Consider the following 21,883-nt stretch of genomic DNA (forward strand, 5'->3'; position numbering starts at 1 on the left):
ATGGAATGGCTTCAGATGATATAGCAGGGCTCCAGACTGCGACCTTTTTTATACCTGTGCGACTAAATTTTGTGTGCGGTCGCACTGGCGCGACCACCGCGTTGGTCGCTGCAATTTCTGTTGCATATGAGAAACATCAAACGGCAAACGAAACTGAAAGCATAAAGAAACAGCACTTAGAGTATACCTACTCAGCTACAGCAAAAATGACGCGCATATTGAGGAAACGATGGATGGTTTTCAAGCGAAAGTCAAGTAAAAGACCGCTTCTTAAACCAGAGAAGCTGAACATGCTGGTATTCTTGTGGGGGGAAAAAAAGTCAAGTAAAAGACCGCTTCTTAAACCAGAGAAGGTGAACATGCTGGTATTCTTGTGGGGGGGACATGCAAGCACTGTCACCGTTAGTTTTACTTTTCTTTTTGTTTTCATTTTTGAAAAACCTATCTTTGCTGTTTACCTCACGTTACGCTATGGAAGCTCTCTTTTTATAAAATTTATTTATTTGATTCCTCAGTGTTTGCTAAATGTTCTCTAATTTATTAGTCGGTATTTAATACAGCATGTGGTGTGTGCCATGCCTCATCTTATTCGTTTTTGTTAATAAAGTTTTGTAAGCTAGTTTGTCATTGTATCTTACTGATTTATTGTTGTTGTGCTTTTTAATTAAGAATAACAATGAATCCATCTTTTGTTTTAGTCTTAAAAAAAGAAAGGTGTGTAGATGTATGTAAGCAAAACAGTAGCTGAGTTTCCATCACCCTCAGACAATTATCTTTTCTTGTAAAACTTGACACCAAGATCGCGAATTCGAAAGTGAAAGCATCCGAAGCCCGGGGCTTAACACAGCAAAAGAGAAACTCCCATTCACAAAATTCAAATGACAAATAATACTACTGATGATAAAGAACGGGTTGAATGTTAACCACTTTCGTTTCCATATAACTATAAACTATGATAAAAGTTCATCAGCATGCATTGATCAATCCCATGTTGTAGCGCAAAAAAAAATATTGCGAGCAAATCAAGTGTTCCTGCAACCAGCTGAGAAAGTTAGTTGCAAAAGAGGGACCAGTGGGAAGAATGAGTCTGGAGCCCTGTATAGGCTATACAGTGCATGAAAAGCAAACTAGTGGTCTTCTGTTTCTTTTGGTGTATGACTCCCCCTTGTCTCGTATAAAAAGCACAATAATCGCGGTTGTCTGAAACAACCGCGGTTAGATCAAATAATCGCGATTAGACGGTTATTTAATTATCGTGACAGGCCTACAAGTAATGTAATGTGTAAAATAAAATGTAATGTTTTATGTGAAGAAAAAAAGTCTATGTACATATATGGATTCCCCTCATGATCTGTGGGAAAGCATGGTTGAACTTTCAGAAATGATTCTGAAAAATAGTTTCTTGTCAGTTGCACAAAAACAATAAATCAGGTATGTAATTCTGTCACTGATTTCAGTGCTCTTATCTAAGTGTGTTTTGGAATGAAGGGTTTGGTCAATTGGATCTGTTTGGTCTTGTCCTTTGTGTACTTTGCAGAGCTTAGTTACCCTGGAGGCCATTGTGCCTGAAGTAATTTCATTTGTACATGGGCATACGTGCAGCCCTGCATATCTAGACATTTATTCCCTCAGTTCTGGACGCCACTTTTTTTCTTATGATGTTTTTTTTTAAATATTGTCTAGCTCATATTTTGCCCATATGCCGGAATGTGATGTTCCCCACCCAAGACATTCCTCGTCTGGGGCCGCTAATGTTTCCCATTTCCAGTATGATTTCCTGCCTGTCTGTTTGTTAGTAGGAGTTTCCTGTTCCCACGTTACCAGTGACCCTGTTTTAGTTCCTCGCCCCAAATATTGACACCCGTCCATCTCTCAGGCTGGCTGCCATCTTGAACCTCTCCTACTTCGCCCCTCACTGTTGTCCTTTTACATAGGTCAAATGTTTAAGGTGCCATCACAGTGTTCTACCTGTTTACAATGAGCATGTTTTCTTTTTTCTCTCAGGAGCATCTTCAGCAGCTCATCCTCATGAACCTGCCCAATGTGCTGGCCATCGCCAAGGACCCATTATCAGGTATCGCTCATTCATAATATTGTAAATAAGCCACTCGATCATTCTACAAAACAGGTGTCTTTCCAGTATTTTAAGTGAATTTTTTAATTCTATCGGACATATGTGTTAATAAAATGCACTGTGCCATTTCAAGCTAAATTAGAACATATGTTAAAATAAAACATGCATATAAAATTAAACTGGAATATATGTTAGGATACCTTTACTGTATACCTTCATAAAGCTAACATGATTAATGATAACTGGGTTGATGGCTTTACAGTTTAATTGGAAATTAAAAGATCAGTGTCGTAAAATATATTTCAATCATGACAACTCTCGGAGCATTTTAGCATGGTGATGGATATGACAATGTTAATGTATTTGGTCTTGGTGGAATAGATATGCTACGCTGCTGCTGCTGTTGGTTATAGCTGCAGAAATCTCAAGTGAATGCTAGCCAGCCATATAAATGCTAGTGTTGGGTCGTTCTTGAACGATTCGTTCGTTTTGAACGAATCTTTAATGTGACTATGACTGAACTATATATTTATGTTTGTATAAGGTTCTTTTTAGAAAGATGCTGGTGTTTCTACAAAATCCAGTTTTCAGTTGTTTATTAAAAAAATCATGGTAACAGAGTTGACATTTTAAGATTATTCCCTTCTGAAAAACCTAACAAGACATATGATAAAGGGATAAACATTATACTTTAACTTGTCCTTGAAGTGTTTACTCATTGAAAAGGTGATGGTGCCTTTTATTAAATACGGTAGTTCACTACTTTTAAGGGGGGGGGATATGATGGTAACAGAATAACCTGGGGACAGAATATCACAAGAAAATAAACAATTTTAGTTTCATACGTCTTGTTTTCATCAAAAGTGCAATAAGAAATTGAAAATTGAAAAAGTACAATATAGTAAAAGTTGACATGAGCTATTCATTTGATTGCTCATTTTTTACACACATGTATGTACACTCATTCTGTAGATTCACCCCACTATCAGCATACTTTTAGTTTCTTGCTATCTTGATCAGTTGCTGTATCCTCACTATAGTCACTATAGATCACGTACTACCACGTTTAACTGTGGCCCAAAGCAAAACAGACATCCTACTAAACAAACCTCCTCATTCATCACCTCAAACACACACACACACACACACACACACAATCCAGCCTTCATAAACACCCTCTCACCTTCTGATACGGGGTGTGCGGACAGGGTTCAGTCTCTCTGGGGAAGGAAACGTGTGTTGTGGACCTTGCAATGGCAGGAGGAAAGGAGAAAGGCCAGAGGAAGCTTTATAAGACCAAGCCCAGGCCTGTGCTCTGACTTTGGATCCTGCTGTTGACAGTAGAGAACAGTTATGTAGGAAATAACAGCTTTGTAATAAAATATGTCAAATTAATATAAAGATATACAATGAAATGAGATGTAGAAAAAATACTGGATTTAACTCTCAAAATGTTCTAAAAAATATCGGAAAACAAAAAAATTGACATTTTTAGCTGATTAATCTCAGAATGGCCAATTGTTAGTAGTTCAGATATCACTACTTTAACTGTTTAAAATGTTATACTAGCTAAGATAGTTATATTAAACTTCTGTTTTTATTGTAAGGTTTGCATTTAAATTGCTTTCATATTAGGTGACCCTGACACATGATCACTTCTGCACGTCTGCGGTTCTACTCCAAAATACACATTGACAACAGTCACGCGTAACAGACCTTTATTATGTTGAGATGTGATTCTGATCTGCAGGTTGACCTTTATGAGTGTGCATAGACAAGATTTCCTTCTCTGCTCATTGTTGCTGCCTACAGGATGCGTTATAATGGTTTTGCATATACAAAAATAACCCTTATCATAGCTATGGTGTCATGTTTGTGATACTTTGTTTCTCCTGGGTGCTGTATTAGTTAATGTCTGCACATATTGGTTCAGTGGGCTACTTGTGACCACATTCTGGTCATGAAATGATGTAAGGAAGTAATGTCGTCAGGAAAAACTGACTGTATAATAAATATATATTTACCCTCACAGAAGTCAGTAAGATTTTATAGAGGTTTCGGGCTGGGTTTTGTGTGTGCTGGTGAATGTGTTTCTTATCTTGTGTTACCTGTGCAACTTTAGCCCTCTGATGTTTGTGTTTTTACATTAAGCTTCACTTGTAATGGACAATAGAGTCTTTTCCCCACGGCTCCTCCTCTGCTGTCTGTGTAAAGGGGGTACGCTGTAGCAACAAGCGGTCGCTATGGCGATGGCACCCCCACACCCAATCCATTCTCTCCAGAGTATTTATTACTCTAAGACTGCCAGACACAAACAAACTTACCAGCACACAGACATAAGCTTCGAAAAAGTAATTAAAAATAGCTTTACCTCAAAGGGTTTGTGTAATTGTGAAAGAGTTGGTGTGTTTTGTAACATTTTGTGTCCTCAGTTTTAAATGGTAAGAAAACACTGACTGCATGTGAATGTTACACACCCTATCGCAGTGGAGCTGTCGAATCAAACACCGTAAAGAGCGTTTTTTCCCCTCTCAGGTTGAAACGTGCTCCTTTATGTAGATTGAAGAAAGAGAATATCCTCTCTCACATCCTCTGTTCAAGGTTTATGGCTCAGGAGAAATTTAATATTTTGTTAATATTCAAACTGCTAGAGCGAGTTGTTTTGACATTGAACAACAGTGATGGCATTGACCCTTTAGCTGTGAGGTTTGACTGAAAACATACTTCTCTTAAATCATGGTAACCATAGTTTCCAGTTTCAATAATAAAACAATCAGTGTTATTTAGTATTATTTATGTAATATTATAGTATTTATTAATATTTTGAATTAGCTTTTATTTTTATATTCTGTATTCTCATTTTAATTTTACTTGAGTAATTTTGGTATATGCATTTGACATTTTTATTAGTTTTTGTTTTTTAAATATTTATGTTTTGCTTTATTTTTTATTTCAGTTTTAGTAATTTTAGCACTTCAAATGTATTATAAAATATTAAAATATAATTTGAATATTGTTTTAAGATATTATTTTAGTTGCCAAGGCAACATTTGTAATTTTCAATTTTTGTAAGTTTACGTAAATTTATTTATTTATGTATCATTTTTTTTTTTTGCTTTATTTCAATTAACGTGAAAATTTTTATTTTTAGCTAACACTAACAACACTGAAATCAGTACCTAAACAGGGCTGTCATTTGGGAATGTGGGACTATAAAAAATATTTAATAAAAAAATTCTAAATCACTATGGCATAAATAGCAGTATCTGCTAAAGTTTTTGTATCAACTTCCTCTTTTTAGCTAAAACTAAGGTTTATTTCTTTCATTTCTGTTGTTTTATTTATAGCATCTTACTTTCAGTTCTTGTGATTTCTAACCATTTCATTCCCTCAGGTAAAAGCATGGAGGAGGTGAAGAGACTGCTGTTGCTGATACTGGGCTGTGCTGTTCAGGTAAACTGATTGAACTAGCAGAGATCCCCAGCCCACATTTAAAGACCAGTGCGGGAAATCATATCCACATCACCATGCCCGGGCATGCCTCTGCTTTTCCAAAGAAAAATGAACACACGCTCATTATGCTACAAAATAAAGCATTCATCCAGATATGTCCCAGATAAATCAGCACAGATTATTGGGTTAGATATGCTAAGATGTTTTTATGTCTCCTCCTTTTCCCGAGGATTGAGGATCTCACGTGTCTGTTCTGTGCAGGCCGGTACTTTCACACTTTTAGCCCCCTCTCTAGCTGGTTTTTCTTGTTCTGTGAATGGAGAATAAACAGCTCACATTGATTTAGAGCCTTAAACTTCACGGCGTAACATTTGCCTGCTGATTTACTTTCTGTTCAGAGTCTCTTTGAGCTTGTCTATCCTGCACCCTAACTTCCTCTCACAGTATTCCAGTCACGAGGCACACAACTCAGTCTTTATCCGGTTTGAAAGTATCTCCTGCATTCTTTTATTCAAAGAAGGGCTCCATCTCTGACTTAATTCCCACTCTTTCATCTGTACCAGCAGTTTATTTGACTAATCACCATCAGGGCATACTAATGAATTCTTGGGCAATGCTGATTTCATAAAAAACACAGACTAGTTATTTCATTATGTGATCTGGATTGTACAGCATCTGTGGTAGTCTTAAACTGTAACTCTTCTCTGCTTATTTTTCCTCCTCCTCTTCCCTGTCCTTTTTATAATTCATCTTTCCCTTTCCTCTTACCTTACAATTTCCCGTCTCCTCTCTTCCCTTTTCTCTTCCTTCGCCTTTTCCTTTCCCATCTTAATCCTCCTTTTTCCATTTCCGGTTCCTTCCCCTTTTCTTTTTCTCTTCCCTTTCCCTTCTCATTGTCCTCCCATTTCCTTTTCTCAACCTTTTCTCTTCCCTTTCAATTTCCCTTCCTCTTCCTCTTTGCTTTTCTGCGCCTTCAACTTTCCATCCTTTCCCTTCCTCTTCTTTCTCCTCTTTCCCTTTCCCTTCTTTGTTCCTCCTCCCTTTTCCGTTTCCTTCCCCTTCCTCTTCTCTTTCCCATACCTTCCTCTTCCTTGTCTGGTTCCTTCCTCATCCTGTTCCCATTCCCTTCCGTTCACCTTCTTCTTTCAAATCCTCTTCCCTTTTCCTTTTCCCTTTCCCATCCTCTTCTCATCTCTTTCCCCTTCTCTTTCCATCACTTCTATTTTTCCTCATTCTCTTCATTTCTCCCAACAGTGTGAACGTAAAGAAGAAATGATTGAGAAGATCAAGCTGCTTGACATTGAAACACAAGCCGCCATCGTGACGCATATTCAAGAAGTGAGCTTCCTTGAGTTCAGCCAATAACTTCTTAAGTATATCATGTATATAGAACATGTATTGGAGGTGCAAAATCCCTCTTGATTACAGGTAACTCACAACCAGGAGAATGTCTTGGACCTGCAGTGGATGGAGGTCAGGGAGATCCCTGCTGAGCAGTTGGACCCTCTGTCTCGAACCATGGCCTTTCACCTACGCAGACTCATAGACGAGCGAGATGAGTCTGCTGAGGTATGCCGATATTAACCGCAGCAACGACAATCAACTATTTACAAGGAAGTTGTACTAAACTTCCTCAAGACATTGATCATGACTGATTAGATGCTGATAGATCTGTTTTGTGTCTTTAGCTGATCATAGAGCTGACCCAGGAGAGGGACTATCTTCAGTCCCAGCAGCCTCCCAGTCTCTTGGGCTTTCCTAGCCCTGAGCACACGTCCCTATCCCCTGTCACCCCACTGTCTAAAGAAGATCGACAGCATTTAACTGTGGAACTGGCCGACACAAAGGCCAAACTGCGGCGCTCACGCCAAGAGTTGTAAGTGTGTACAGTTAACACTTTTTGTTTAGCCTTGTTTCAACCTTCACTGGGGCAGCTACCTTCACTGACAGCCCTCAGTACTGTTAAAATCCCACTTCTGACACTTATCAACCAAACAGAAAAACTTATCAGTGATAATTAAAAAATGACAAATATCGGCCAATATGTTACCTTGGCAATTTATTGGTAGTCCAGTAGTGGAGCTTATCAGTATTGTAAGCATTTACTCCTGTGTATGTGCTCTCTTCAGAGAGGAGAAGGCCGAGCAGTTGATTGATGCCAAGAACGAGATTGAGTGCCTGGATGCAGAGATTCAGAAACTCAAGCAGGAGGTATCAAATCAAGACCCTTTGTTTTCTTAAATTCACACTTCACACGGTCGACTCAAACTGGGAAGCGCTTAAGTGAACAGTTACTATCATCTGTTGTGTTTGTGTGTGAGTAGAACATGCAGTTACTGGCAGAGGCACGTTCGGTGCGGGCGTACCGTGATGAGGTGGATGCTCTGAGGGAACGTGCTGGAAAAGTGGATCGCCTGGAAACCGAACTGGCTCGTTGCAAAGAGAAGCTAAACGATATCCATTTCTACAAGTCACGCATAGAGGTAACCACGCACTAAGCTATGTTACATTTCTTTTTCATTTTAATAACGCCAGCATTCAGCATTGTATAAAAAACAGACCCGGGCATCTTTGTCATTACCTGGAAAAAATCAGAAGGGTAGGAATTGGTTTCTTTGGCAGGTGACTGATGTACAGCTGCCTGCTGAGGGCCCCTGCTGCTTTTATTTCTTAGATATAATGCCTCAGGTGTCTGCTGAGGCCCTGAGCTGTCACTGACAGCCTCCTGACACTCTCAGTCTGCTGTCATCATCCTCTCTATCCCTTTTGATCTTTTCTTTTTGCCCATCTCTTCATTTTTCTCTCTTGCCTCTCTTTTGTGCACAGGAGCTAAGAGAGGACAATATAACGCTGCTGGAGACAAAGTCCATGCTGGAGGAGCAGCTTTCTGGAGCCAGGGGGCGCTGTGACAAACTACACGAATTGGAGAAAGAGAACCTCCTGCTGCGCTCCAAATTGCACGATATGGAAATTGTAAGTGTTATGGGAAATCATTTTGGTGGTGTGTATATGCATCTGTGTTGAGAATCTTAATCTTTATGTACCTTACGATTCGAATTGTTTTCGATTCACAATGTGATTATGAAATAATTATTGGTTCATCTTATTGTTTTGTAACGTAGGGGCAATAAAACATGCTGTAGACCTAGTTGATTCATTTCCAAAGTATGTGGAAGTTTTGATACTTAAGGGATTTTCTGGAATTGTCCACAAGAATGCCATTGTTCCTTCAACTCTGGGTGGAAATATGCATTATGTAATGTCATACTGCTGACATATAATAGTTTAAGGCCTATTCACACTGAGAGCAACATGTCAAAACACAATGATTTGCTGACAAAAATCAATTTTTGGCTAATTTTTGTCACAGCAACAATGCAACAACTTCTTCTCAGTTGCTATGGTGTTACAAAAGATTTCTGTTTTGAATAAATGCCCTTTAACTTTTTATTAATCAAAGAATCCTGAAAAAAAAGTATCAGAGGTTATGAAATATATTTCCAGTATTGATAATAAATCGGCATGTTAGAATGATTTCTGAAGGATCATGTGACACTGAAGACTGTAGTTATGGCTGATGAAATTTCAGGCTTGCCACTACAGGAATAAATTATATTTTCAAGTATATTAAAACAGAAAATAAAGTTATTTATATATATATATAAATGTTATTTTAAATAGTAATAATATTTCACAATATTACTGTTTTATTGTATTTTTGATTAAATAAATGCAGCCATGATGAGCAAAAGACACTTCTTTAAAAACATTAAAAATCTTAATGATCCCAAACATTTGAAGGGTACAGTGTACATGAAAATGTATATAGATAAAATTCTGATAATATTTTTGTGTGTTGAAGTTTTTGAGAAAGCATCACAATGAATCTGTGAATCAATATTTTTTCACAGCCCCTATTGTAATTTTTCCTGTTTTGGATGTGGTTTAGGACAGGGACAGTGATAAGAAACGTCTAGAGGAGTTGCTGGAGGAGAACATGTTGCTGGAGATCTCTCAGAAGCAAAGCATGAACGAGTCGGCTCACCTTGGCTGGGAACTGGAGCAACTGGCCAAGAACAATGAGGTCAACGAGGGTGAGTCCACCACAGCGCTTTCACACAGAAGTTCAGTTCGAAACCTTCTGAAACATTAACTTTACTCTTGAACTTAGAATTTGAGTTTGTAATATGCTTTAGAAAACGCAGCATAAAGAGTCAAATTTGGGTCATGTGCTGATGGCCTATTTTCTGTTTGTCGCTTATTTGTTTTAAGGACCCATCCCAATGCAAATATATTGCCAACAGAGAATCTTGCCGTTTTGTTCATGCAAAGAACAAACGCTCATTTGCTACTAATAGAGCTTTTGAATGTGAAGTTTCTAAAAACATAAAGCAAGCACAAATGGGAAATTTTTTGGAGTTTATTAGCTCTAAGGCAATGTTGACTTGAAAAAACTGGTTCCTGAAATATCTCTACCCTCAGGCTGTTTGTAAGCGTTAGGTGTGTATACATATTGTTTCGAGGGTAACACTTGGGTGACTCAGCATCTGCCTACTTGATGTTTGCCACTCAGACTGCTAAAATCTCAAACGAGTATAAATGCTTACTACATAAATACAGTATATTCAAGATATATAAGATAAATAAAAATTATAGTTGTTTAAAAAAAATGTTTTTAACAGTAGGATTGCTAATGGCTGATGTAATACCTTTACAGGGGGGTTTAAAATCTCAGACAATGTTAACAATAAAGGAGTTAACATCCAACTTAATATACTGTAGCATTATTTTTTATTATTAATTATTATATATTATTGGTAGATCTTGGAGCTGATGTGCTTCTATTAAAAGGGCACAATTTTTGGCTGATGCCCCATATCTGGTCTGGTCAGTATGTTGGACTCTTACTAATAAAGAGCTACATTGTTTTTTTTTGTCTTGTCCTATTACAGCCCGTAAGTCATTTGTGTTTGAGCTGAACGAGACCGCATCCAGCCGACTGTTGAAGCTGGAGAAGGAGAACCAATGCCTTCAGAGCACCATTCAGGAGTTGAGAGAGGCTTCCATAAACATGGAAGAAGGTCAGCTGCACGCACTGGAACTGGAAGGAGAGAATCAGAGCCTCAGCAAGAAGGTACATCTAATTTCTGCATTTCCTTTGACTATTTACTAAGAGCCAGAATATTGAATGCTGATGGGATCTTTTCTGGATCTTTAGTTGGAGCGTCTGCAGTCCCAGTTGGACCAGGAGAAACAGACAACTCAGGACATGGAGAACCTTGGCGAAGAGCTGCTAAAGGAGAAACAAGGACTGGAAAAAACTCTAGAGACAATCCAGGCAGATAAAGACAGACAGGTGAGAAATTTAAAGAGCAGGTCATATGGGTTTTCGAAAAATAGAATTTTTGCAGTTTGTAACGTAGCTATCCTTCAATGTAAACAGTCTGCAAAGTTGTTAATCAAAAATGTGCATGATAAATAAAGATATTGTCTCTCAAAAGAAAGAGTCGACTCTGAACCGCCTTAACGAGTTGTCATATTTTCGAATCTTCTGTCTGTTACCTATACACGTCACAAGGTAACACATTTGCATAATCCCCGCCAGCAAAAAATTTATTATGGAAATGGGCATTTCGTTTCCGACATGCATTGTATAAGGAAAGACCAATCACAACAGACTTGGCCAGCTGACCAATCAGAGCAGAGTAGGCTTATGGAAGGGGAGGGGTTTACAGTTCCTAAGCTCAGAACTGCTTCGAACAAATCGTTTCGAAATCATTGAAAAATGATTCTAATATTAAATGTATATTCTGAGAAAATTACAATGTTTTCAGTTCCTAAGCTCAGAACTGCTTCAAACGAATCGTTTCGAAATCATTGAAAAATGATTCTAATATTAAATGTATATTCTGAGAAAATTACAATGTTTTCTGACCTTAGATGCATTTAAACCTGTTGTAGGGGACTCCAACACAATATTAGGACACTTTTAAAATATCATATGACCTGCTCTTTAAAGAAAGATAACCTAGCTCATTGTGTAGCATGATGGTCATAACATTAGATGAATTATTCATTCATAAATGTCATTTGTTTGTATGTGTGGCCTGTTAGATCTCAGAATTGGAGCAGGAGAAAGAGCACCTGACCCAGGCTGTGAAGTCCCTCCGGAAGCGTGCTCAAGTGAACAGTGAGGCTCGTGTGAGAGAGGTGGAGACAGAAAACCGCGTTCTCCACCAGACTATCTCTGAAACAGGCAGTAAACTAGCTCGTCTGGAGGCTGAGAAACGACAGGCGACTAAAGAGCTTGACTCTCTCCATGAAAGAGGAGAGCGCTGCGAGGAGTTGGAAAGGGAGTTAGCATGTCTGGAGCGAGTCCGAGAACAGCTACAGAGGGAAGCCGCCTCCTTGAAGATTGGCAGCGAACGCACCGAGGCTCTGGAGCGTGAGAACGCTACTCTGGAACAAGACAATCGCCGGCTGAAGAAGCTGGCTGACACGGCGCAGAATGCCAGCCTGCGCTTGGCTGTTCTGGAGAAGGATCACCAGCAACTTGAGGAGGAGAACCTGGAGCAGCGACGTGCGTTGGAGACCCTACGGCCAGCTGCCGCTCGCCTGGCTCAATTACAGCAGGAACATGCCGAACTAGAGCGGGAACATGAGGAGATGTGCCGCACGCTGGAGGAGCTCCGCTCCCAAGCCAAGAGAAGCGAAAGACTGGAAATAAACTGCAGCAGCCTGAGCCAGGAAAACCAACGACTCCAGCAGACCCTGGACAACAGCGCCACCAAGATTCAAGGTCTGGAGGGCGAGCTGAGGCAGAATGAGGCAGAGATGAAAGATCTGCGGCGAGAGTTAGAGGGGTTGAGGCAGACGGTGACGTGGGCGGAAGCAGTGGAGAAAGAGAAGAGAGGAATGGAGCAGGAATTGGGCCAGGTGGAGAAGGAGAAGAAGCAGCTGGAGAAGGAGACACGTAGGTTGAAGCAGCAGTTGGAGGTGAAGGAGACAGCGCTGGAAGAGAACTGCCTCAGGCTGGCCAGCATGGAGAAAGAAAGCACAGCTCTCAATAGAGAGCTGGTTCGCCTTAAAGAGGTTTCAGGGAGACTCAAAGACCTGGAGAGAGAGAACAAAGACCTGCAGAAACAGACCACCATAGATAAGAAGACTCTGGCCACACTAAGAGAGGTATGACACATTTAGTATGAGTCAATTACATATAAGATAGTCCATAAGGAAAAAAGAAATCTTTCAAATGTCTGATTTGAAATGTACCAAGTTCTTATAAATGTACTCTTTGTTTTCATTTTGGTTTCATATGGTTTTGAAAAACGTACTATTTTCAAGAAAAATTTAAATTTAATGACTTTAAAATGTCAAGTGGTGTAACCATCAAGTAAAAATTAATCATTATTTTATTAATAATCATTACATTATTAATCATAAAATAGATAAATGTATTTGTAGGTTAAAAGTAGGGCTGTCAAATCGATAATCGCGATTAATCGCATCCAAAATAAAAGTTTGTTTACATGATATATGCATGTGTGCTACACACATACATACACATACATTTTAATAATTATTTACACGTATATATGTATTCATATTTATATATGATTTATATTATATATAAATATAAATATATATTACATATATTTCTTAAATATATACATGTATGTGTGCATTTATATATTACAGATAAATATACGCAGCACACATGCATATATCATGTAAACACAGACTTTTATTTTGGATGCGATTAATCGCGATTATCGATTTGACAGCCCTAAGAATTAATATCATAAATGTTATGTTTTCGAGGAGTTGCATCACACATTTTTACAACCTGAGCTAACTTGCCTTTTCTTAAAAGGGTCAAATAATCTGATATATTAAAGTCGCAATGTATCATTAGTGACAGATCATTTCTTCTGTATTATGTCGTACATCAGAGTGAAACAGATTATCAAAAATAAAAAGTAGGGCGGGTTCTATCAGATCTGCAGATCTGAATGCAAGCTTGGTGTTGATTTTAAGAAAGGGGCAGAATTTAAAAGGACTAAATGATTGGAAAAGTCCGGCATAGGTCACCAGACACCAAGTCTGTTGATGTACTGGAAGATCAAATGATGACATTCTGATTTAAAAACCTGGTCATATTTTGTTGCGCAGGAGCTGGTGAATGAGAAATTGAGGGTGCAGCAGCAGTGTAATGAACTGGAGAAGCTAAGCCACGAGCTGGAAAAGATCGGCTTGAACCGAGAGAAACTCCTACAGGAAGAACACAGCTGTGAAGACAAGTGAGTGAGATTTAAGAAAATGGTCGGTCATATCTTTTCTCAGGTTTAGAGTTCATTGGTAGTTTGTAAGAACAAAGTGTTGTAAGATCCTATAAAGTGTCTTGTTTGTTTTATGTGGATGCTGCCCTCTGAAAGGTGTAGCAGGTGAGGTGCTGCTAAAGTTGTAGACGTATTTGTTTCTGTCTCTTATACTCTACTTCATCACCACTTGTCTCCAACTGTCTGTTCTTCCTCTCATGGTAAGTGTTGGGGTTAGCATTTTATAGGTAACATGCGTACATTCTGATTATAAGTGACAGATAAAGTAACACGTTGCTTTTTGAACGTACACTGTAAAAAAGCCCTGAGGAAACACAATTCAAACCTAACTAACATACTTCCTCCTATGTAATGTAATGATGTAGTAAATTACTTTTTTTATGAGGAGAGTTAAAGGGGTCATATGATGCGATTAAAATTTTTCCTTTCTCTTTGGAGTGTTACAAGCTCTTGGTGCATAAAGAAGATCTGTAAAGTTGCAAAGACTAAAGTCTCAAATCCAAAGAGATATTCTTTATAAAAGTTAAGAGTCAACCACGCCTACCTAAAATGGCTCGTTCTAACACGCCCCACATGTCTACCGTCAGGATGTGGGAAGCAATAATGTAAGAATTTTGAAAAGTAGTGTTTCCCCAACTCTGTTCATTGCCTTATAATCGGAGTCAAAGTGCATGCTATCTTCACTATAGTGTGTTGCAGTGTTCTAAGCTCTTTACATTATTGTGGTCAAGCAGGAGAGTTGCAGTTTATAGTTGTGTGTTTATAATAGTTTTTTTTATATTGAGGCCACAGTATGAAGTAATTACAGGCCTGACTCTTAACATATAGTCCAGTTGGATTAGTTTTCACCGGAATGTTCCCTATAGAGGGATTAGTAGTGAAGTATTCATCTTTCTTAATAAGGAAATAGTCTCACTCTCTGTCCCCCACCTCTAACCCCTTTATTGTGGTGAGTGTGACAAGTGACATGTATTTGTAAGTTAGATCAAAAGAAACAAACGTGACTGAATGTGAGCTGAAACATTTCTCACCAGCTAATAGTGTCATAAAACACAAGCTGTCGCTGATCACTTAGTGTTTGAAGAAATGTACTACTAACAGTCACATTCCACTGTGCTTAGTAAACCATCCAAGAGGGGTGTGTGTGTGTGTGTATACATGTTTCCTCAAAAGACTTTTAATACTCACTAGTTTGTCTGCCGATATTATCCAAGAAAGAAAATGCACTTTTTATTATTTAAAATAAATGTAATTTCACCCACATCTCAAATCACCATTCATTTCTGAGGTTGAAATTACATTTAAAATGTTTTTTTTTTTAATGACCAACTTCTTTGTCTTACTAAAGCTATTTTTATTGCTAGCATTTTCATTTTTCCTAAAGACATACAATTCGATATTTTTTCTTGATGATAGAAACCTTGATAGAAAAATATTTATTAGAGGAAAAATTATGGGACAGTCATGATATATGTAAAATTCATGTTACCCATTTTCACACAATATCTATAATGGTATGTTTATTTTATTTTATTTCTTTGTTTAGAGTTTTTGTTATAAATCTGAAACACAGGTTGTGCTGCAAAAAACACTGTTGCTAAGGCTGATGTAATAATGACTTCTTGTCAAAGATCTCACCCTTTTTATTTGATTGATCGGATTCTGATGCTCACGCAGATTGAACATTCTAATATACAGAGATTCCACTTTCTCATCCGTCAGTAAATATAAGATCCTGGAGACAAAGATTGAGTCAGCACTGAAGAAGACTCTGGATCTGAGAGAGGAGAAGATCCAGAGCCTGGAGTCCCGCCTGGAGGAGAGCAGCAGCTTAAACCAGCAACTTCGCACTGAACTCTCCACTGTATGTTCACGCTTTCTCAAACTACAAACATGCAAGTACATGTCAAAACAAAGAAAGTTGGGGAGAAAGCAATAGAGGTCTCTGATTTGTTGCATCTTAAATCAGGCCCGGTTTTCTTCTGATCTGTCCTCACCAGGTGAAAAAGACCCTGGAGGCCCTCAAGCAAAGGCAAGAGGAAGAGGCGGCTCACTCTGAGATTTCCCAGCAGTCTTTGGGGCAGGATAGATTGGGCTCAAATAAAGAGAAGTGGGAGACGGAACATAGGGAGGCCACAGCCGAACTGCTCAAGCTGAAGGACCGACTAATCGATGTTGAGAAGAATGTAAGACGGCATATTTACTTTCAGCCGTGTGGATTTTTATTTATTTATTTTTTTTACAAATTAAACTTCTTAAAAAAACTTTGAATACCCGCTAGTTTATTTGTCTACTAACATTATCCAACTGTGGCCTTCCCAGAATGCTGCCCTGCAGACAGAGAAAAATCTTCTGAAGGAGCAACTGAAGCAGTTAGATTCCCAGAATGCACAGCTCTACGCACAAACACTAGCTCTGCAGAAACAGGCAGCGTCTTTACAAGAGCACAACGCCTCTCTTCATAAAGAAACCGCTAAACTACAGGTACAGTATACAAAAACATTGCAGGTTTAAAACTGTAATCATCAGTGGCAGGCTTCTGTTCCAAAATTATAAATGTAGTAGGCCTTACGTGTTTCACTGCAGGACTGAAACAAATATTTATGACTTAGAAACAAAACATGCAGATTATAAAAAAAAAACATAGGGCTTGTAATAGGAGTATTCACGATTAATCTCATGCTTTCAAAATGAAACTAACCATGTCAAATTCTGTAAATATTACTTTTTTTACCCCCCCATCAAATAGAATTTTCCATAACCTAATAGCCTTCTTGTAATTTGAAAATTAACATAGCCTCTAACAAACAAATTGCAAATAGATACGAACATAGACAAAATAGGTGTTGAACATAGTCAAAGACGAGTCATTAATTATAAATAATGGTCTATAACGACATAATGTAATTATCTGAATTTGGCATTTACAAATTTGGAAACTGTCCAGCACATGGTCCATTAAGCCTCTTGAGATTTTGAGATTATACAGCTAATCGGTACTTTCTGATCTCCAAAAATATCTGGCATTGTCAGACACATAGAAATGATTGACATTGCCACTGCTTAGCAGGGCCAGCAAATACCGTAAGAAAGAACAGGTGAGGAAGCTGCCTTCTGTTTTTTTGGTTGTGTAAGGGTCATTAGTGACACGAGAAAGCAATTTTGTGACATTAAGGACTAAATAAATGGCAGGTGTGATGCAGGACTGACGTTTCCAGAATGAGAACAGCGTGTTCAACTGTTCACCTCTGACCCATACAGCAAGAAAGGCAGTTGCTTCTCAAGACTAAAGGGATTGTTTACCCAAAAATAAATTTGTGTTATTATTTACTCACTGTCATGTCATTCCAAACCCAATATAAATACCCATTAAACCCATTAAATTCTTTACTACAAGGAATACAGAATATTTAATTCAATTTTATTTTATTTTATTTTATTGGAGAATAGGGGAAGAGTTAAATAACCCTATTATATTATTTTATTTTATTTTATTGGAGAATAGAGGATAAGTTAAATAACCCTTTTATTTTATTTTATTTTATTGGAGAATAGAGGAGTTAAATAACCCTTTTATTTTATTTTATTGGAGAATAGAGGAAGAGTTAAATAACCCTTTTATTTTATTTTATTTTATTGGAGAATAGAGGAAGTGTAAAATAACCATTTTATTTTATTATTTTATTTTATTGGAGAATAGAGGAAGAGTTAAATAACCCTTTTATTTTATTTTATCTGAGAATAGAGGAAGAGTTAACCTTTTTACCATAAATTATTATTTTGTTTAATTTATATTTAATGTGAGATTATGAAAGCTTAAAATATACAAAACAGTAAATGTCCAATTTTGACTTTTATTTTGTGTTCAGGTGGAAAATTCGACACTAAGCTCCCAGAGCTCATCTCTCATGGCTCAGTACGGAGCTTTACAGGCCCAGCAGCAAACTCTGGAGTCCGAGGCCGAGACCCTTCAGAAACAGCGCGAGGAGGCATGTGCGGCCCGTGACCGATTCACGCAGGACCACGAGCGCCTGCTTGCTGTGCACGAAAGGCAGGCAACTGAGTACGAGCAGCTCATGGCCCGACACGCAGAACTGAAGAGCAACCAGAGAGCACTGGAGCAAGAACACCGCACACTGGAGAGCAAGTCAGTTCCTCTCCAGCTTAATAGTCCTCTAAATATGCATTCATCTGCCATCCAGCTTTTCTTCAAACAATGATGGCATTAGCCTATATGAAATAAAAAACTAGCCTACTGCATGTAATATATTGAATATCACCTACTACTTTTAAGAAGTATGTCGTCATCAATTGGAATTGCCAAAATGAATAACATATCCACTAATGAAGGACATATCCAATAGGAGTCCTTCACATTTAGCCTCATTTTCTGTAGTAGTTGACACAGTAGGTGACCTTTGTTGAGTTATTGATCCCTTCCATAGGTGGCAGCTTATATATCTTTCTGTCTGCCTGAGGAGGTTGTGTAACAATAGAGTAATGAACTATGTCTGGTATAAGTGGAGGCGCCACGGTGACCCTCATACCATTAGGACCGCTGACAGTGACAGAGACATTGAGAGACAGAGGGATAGTTCTCCCAAAAATAAAGTTAGTCATTGTTTACTCACCCTCGAGTCATTGGCTTTCTGTCTTCTTCAGAACATAAAAGTTTTGAAGAAACTTATAATATTATGCATAATACATAATATCTTGAAGAATTTTGGTAACCATAAGTTTTGGTTCCCATTGATTGCAATTGTATGGACAAAAATTCCAATGGAAGTCAGTGGGCAGTTTTGGAACAACATATGGGTGAGTAAATGACAGACTTTTTATTTTTGGGTGAACTATCCCTTTACTAGCAAGGAACAGTCAGTGTAAAAATAGTCTTTGTTGTAGGTAGATGCTTCCGGACTAGCATTTTATTTTAACTATATGCAAATGTTTTTGGTAACATTTATAGGCATTAAAGGGATAGTTCACCCAAAAATGAAAATGATGTTTATCTGCTTACCTCCAGGGCATCCAAGATGTAGGTGACTTTGTTTCTTCAGTAGAACACAAACGAAGATTTTTAACTCAAACCGTTGCAGTCTGTCAGTCATATAATGGAAGTGGATGGGAATCACGGCTTTGAGAGTCAAAAAACATACACAAACAAAACCAAATTAAACCCTGCGGCTCGTGACGATACACTGATGTGTAAAGACACAAAACGTTCGGTCTGTGCAAGAAACTGAACAGTATTTATATCGTTTTTTACCTCTGATTTTCGTGATTCCGTGATTCCCATTCACTTCCATTATATGACTGACAGACTGCAACGGTTTGAGTTAAAAATCTTTGTTTGTGTTCTACTGAAGAAACAAAGTCACCTACATCTTGGATGCCCTGGGGGTAAGCAGGTAAACATCAAATTTTCATTTTTGGGTGAACTATCCCTTTAAGGCCTGACTTCTCCTGCAATATAGTTTTTGAATGTTTGGATTTCAGTGGTGTTGCTAAAGAAACAACCCCACTGATGGATTTTAGAGGTGGGTCACAATGGAAAATGTCCCTTATTTTTAGCCGCACACATTAGATACTAATGAGCACAAACATAACCTGCTCTAATACACACTAATCCTCTCACACATGCCTGTCATACTCGTTTTCCCATGGTGCAATGTGGAAAGTTGTGTCTTTTGTTAGAGACAGGAAAAACATAGTTCTGTTTGCCTTAATGTAGTTTTGTAGTCTCTTTTACTCATGAATGATGCAGTAGTGTGTCTCTGGGGGCCTCAGCTGAGGGGTTCAGCAGATGGCTGTCAGGGCCCCAATCAGCTGTAATGTCCACCGGCCTCAGCGTCCATCTCCAGCACTCCACATGTCACACACACTCAATTTCCTAATTACTATTATTTATTTAAATTACCACCATCAATTTACAACCCAGCCTTTTTTGGAGGAGTGCTGGCATATGAAACAGGTTCCCAAACATTTTTGTCAGCTGAAACCCCTGTGACTTGAATTATTTACTTGATATACCCCCTATGATTTTAAGTCATGTTAACCTTTCAATAAATAATGTAACATCTCCACAAATAATTAAAACAGCCATGAAGAAATAGATTCTGGAGAAGGGGTGAGAAATAAATAGAAAATGTACAAGTCACCTTTTCTGGTTCAAAATAAAAAAATAAAATAAAAATGAAATAATTGTGACTTGCCACACATGCACATTAAAATTGTCAAATAAAGTATAATAATAATCATAATAATAATAATGCATTTTGGAAACCGTCTTCTTTAGTGTGTCAGTCAGTGTCAAAACAATTAGAACAAATGTATTTAATTTTTTTATTTTTATATCGTCAAAGTGTTAGGTTTAATATGTTTACATGCATTTAAAATGTATTTACTTTTAAAATTTATTTAATTTATTTCCAGTCATTTTTAAATAATTTCTTATAACAAAATATATTAATATAGTTTGTTTTTTTGTTTGTTTGTTTTTAAATACCCCTAGGGGTTTGTGAATGTGAGCCCCCAATGCACATTTGTCGAGATAGATGCCATCTTTAATTTGATGGAAATTAAAATGAGACTGTGATGGATAGACGTACAATAGGTCACACTGTTTTGGGGTTCTAGGCCATATCTAGTTGTTAAAATGACTTTTTTTTTTGCACAAGACTTTACTTGGAAAGACATTTTCAGTGTTTTGTTGGCTGTACTGCTGGTCAGACTCATTTACATTGACAATGACATAAAATTTAAAAAAGCATCTTCCTTTGCTTCCTTGAAGATCAGTGGGGGAACTACATTTGTATTAATCAGAATTTGCTTCCTTATCCTCCTGGATCATATGACTTGAATGTGTTTTAGAGAAATGCTTATTTAGAATAACTATGTACATTTGTGTTGAACAGATACACGGTTCTCCTGAAGCAGAAGGATGCTATGGAGGCACTGGAGGCATCTCTACACAGGGACAGGGAGAGTCTGGGAGAAGAAATTCACAAGAACACTCTTATCCTGGGGGAGAACCGCAGTTTGAGAGAAGAAGTAGACAGGTTAGAGACTTTTTTGATTAAAAAACACACTCATTAGTCAGTTTTCAGTTGAAAACATGCAAGAGGCTGAGGTGAAGTATTCATGTTAAGTATGTACTGACCTCTGCTGGCTAGAATAGACTACCACATTCAACATTAGAGTAGTAGTAACAACTTTTATGGATGTACAATATTTCAGTTACCACATCATTGCATAGTGATTCTATTTTTATTATTGACATTTTTCATTGGTAATATAAATAGTTGTTTTCTTTTTATTTATTAATGCTAAATGATTAAATGTAAATGTAACATGCACATAAACAATTATTTTTGAACTATAGGGTACAATGGGGCTAAAGGTGCTTTTGGCTTTCTACTCCTTTAAACCACTAGATGGCACAAAATGTCACCTGTAGGCACAATAATTAAGATAATAATAAATAGCTGGCTGATTTTTCCATTTGTTGACATGACATGGTTAGACTCCGTTGGTGTCCACTTCTGAGATAATCACCATATTTATAATGAAACCATCATATTTAAAAATATGATGTTAATCATATTATATAATGAACTTATATTTATTATAATGAACTCATATTTATTGTTACTACTGTGAAGCTATATTAAATTATGAGATCTCCTTCAATCCTTTCAGAATCTTTACTCTTTTAAATATATATTTTTTTAAATGAACATTATATATTTATTGAACAAAAATAAATTCTTCTGTTTCTCAAAATAAACAGAAAAAAGTACATATTTTGCTAAAGTGATGAACACATTTTGAATAAGTATTGACTTTTTAAAAAACACAATACTTTAGCTAAAGTATCTGTAGAAATACTTTGGGGCTTTTGCCCCATGCTGGTGAGCCTTTTATTCCTTGTGTGCCACCTCACACATTTATAAGATTTTTAAATGAAACAAACCACTTTTAGGATTTATTTTCACACAAAATATGTTGCTCCATGTAC

At 37.6% G+C, this 21,883-nt stretch overlaps 1 protein-coding gene across 2 annotated transcripts in view; it reads left to right on the forward strand.

Moving 5' to 3' along the window:
- The first annotated feature begins 1,983 nt into the window (after window positions 1-1,983).
- LOC107730555 (protein Daple-like) overlaps window positions 1,984-21,883 on the forward strand; it is a 34,048-nt gene continuing 14,148 nt past the window's right edge. Inside the window, exons 1-19 of one of the 2 annotated variants that reach the window (XM_016541408.1) lie at window positions 1,984-2,074; window positions 5,469-5,527; window positions 6,782-6,865; window positions 6,956-7,096; window positions 7,216-7,403; window positions 7,657-7,738; window positions 7,852-8,010; window positions 8,354-8,500; window positions 9,477-9,621; window positions 10,480-10,661; window positions 10,746-10,883; window positions 11,642-12,712; window positions 13,700-13,827; window positions 13,963-13,971; window positions 15,589-15,730; window positions 15,867-16,052; window positions 16,189-16,350; window positions 17,736-18,013; window positions 20,781-20,924. In XM_016541408.1, the coding sequence (XP_016396894.1) occupies window positions 1,984-2,074; window positions 5,469-5,527; window positions 6,782-6,865; window positions 6,956-7,096; window positions 7,216-7,403; window positions 7,657-7,738; window positions 7,852-8,010; window positions 8,354-8,500; window positions 9,477-9,621; window positions 10,480-10,661; window positions 10,746-10,883; window positions 11,642-12,712; window positions 13,700-13,827; window positions 13,963-13,971; window positions 15,589-15,730; window positions 15,867-16,052; window positions 16,189-16,350; window positions 17,736-18,013; window positions 20,781-20,924 (3,536 nt within the window). The remainder of the gene's footprint in view (window positions 2,075-5,468; window positions 5,528-6,781; window positions 6,866-6,955; window positions 7,097-7,215; window positions 7,404-7,656; window positions 7,739-7,851; window positions 8,011-8,353; window positions 8,501-9,476; window positions 9,622-10,479; window positions 10,662-10,745; window positions 10,884-11,641; window positions 12,713-13,699; window positions 13,828-13,962; window positions 13,972-15,588; window positions 15,731-15,866; window positions 16,053-16,188; window positions 16,351-17,735; window positions 18,014-20,780; window positions 20,925-21,883) is intronic. The other variant, XM_016541409.1, reaches the window with a different exon arrangement.

The sequence above is a fragment of the Sinocyclocheilus rhinocerous genome, unplaced genomic scaffold (genome assembly GCF_001515625.1).
Source record: "Sinocyclocheilus rhinocerous isolate Xijiao unplaced genomic scaffold, SAMN03320098_v1.1 scaffold609, whole genome shotgun sequence".
Taxonomy (NCBI): Eukaryota; Metazoa; Chordata; class Actinopteri; order Cypriniformes; family Cyprinidae; genus Sinocyclocheilus; species Sinocyclocheilus rhinocerous.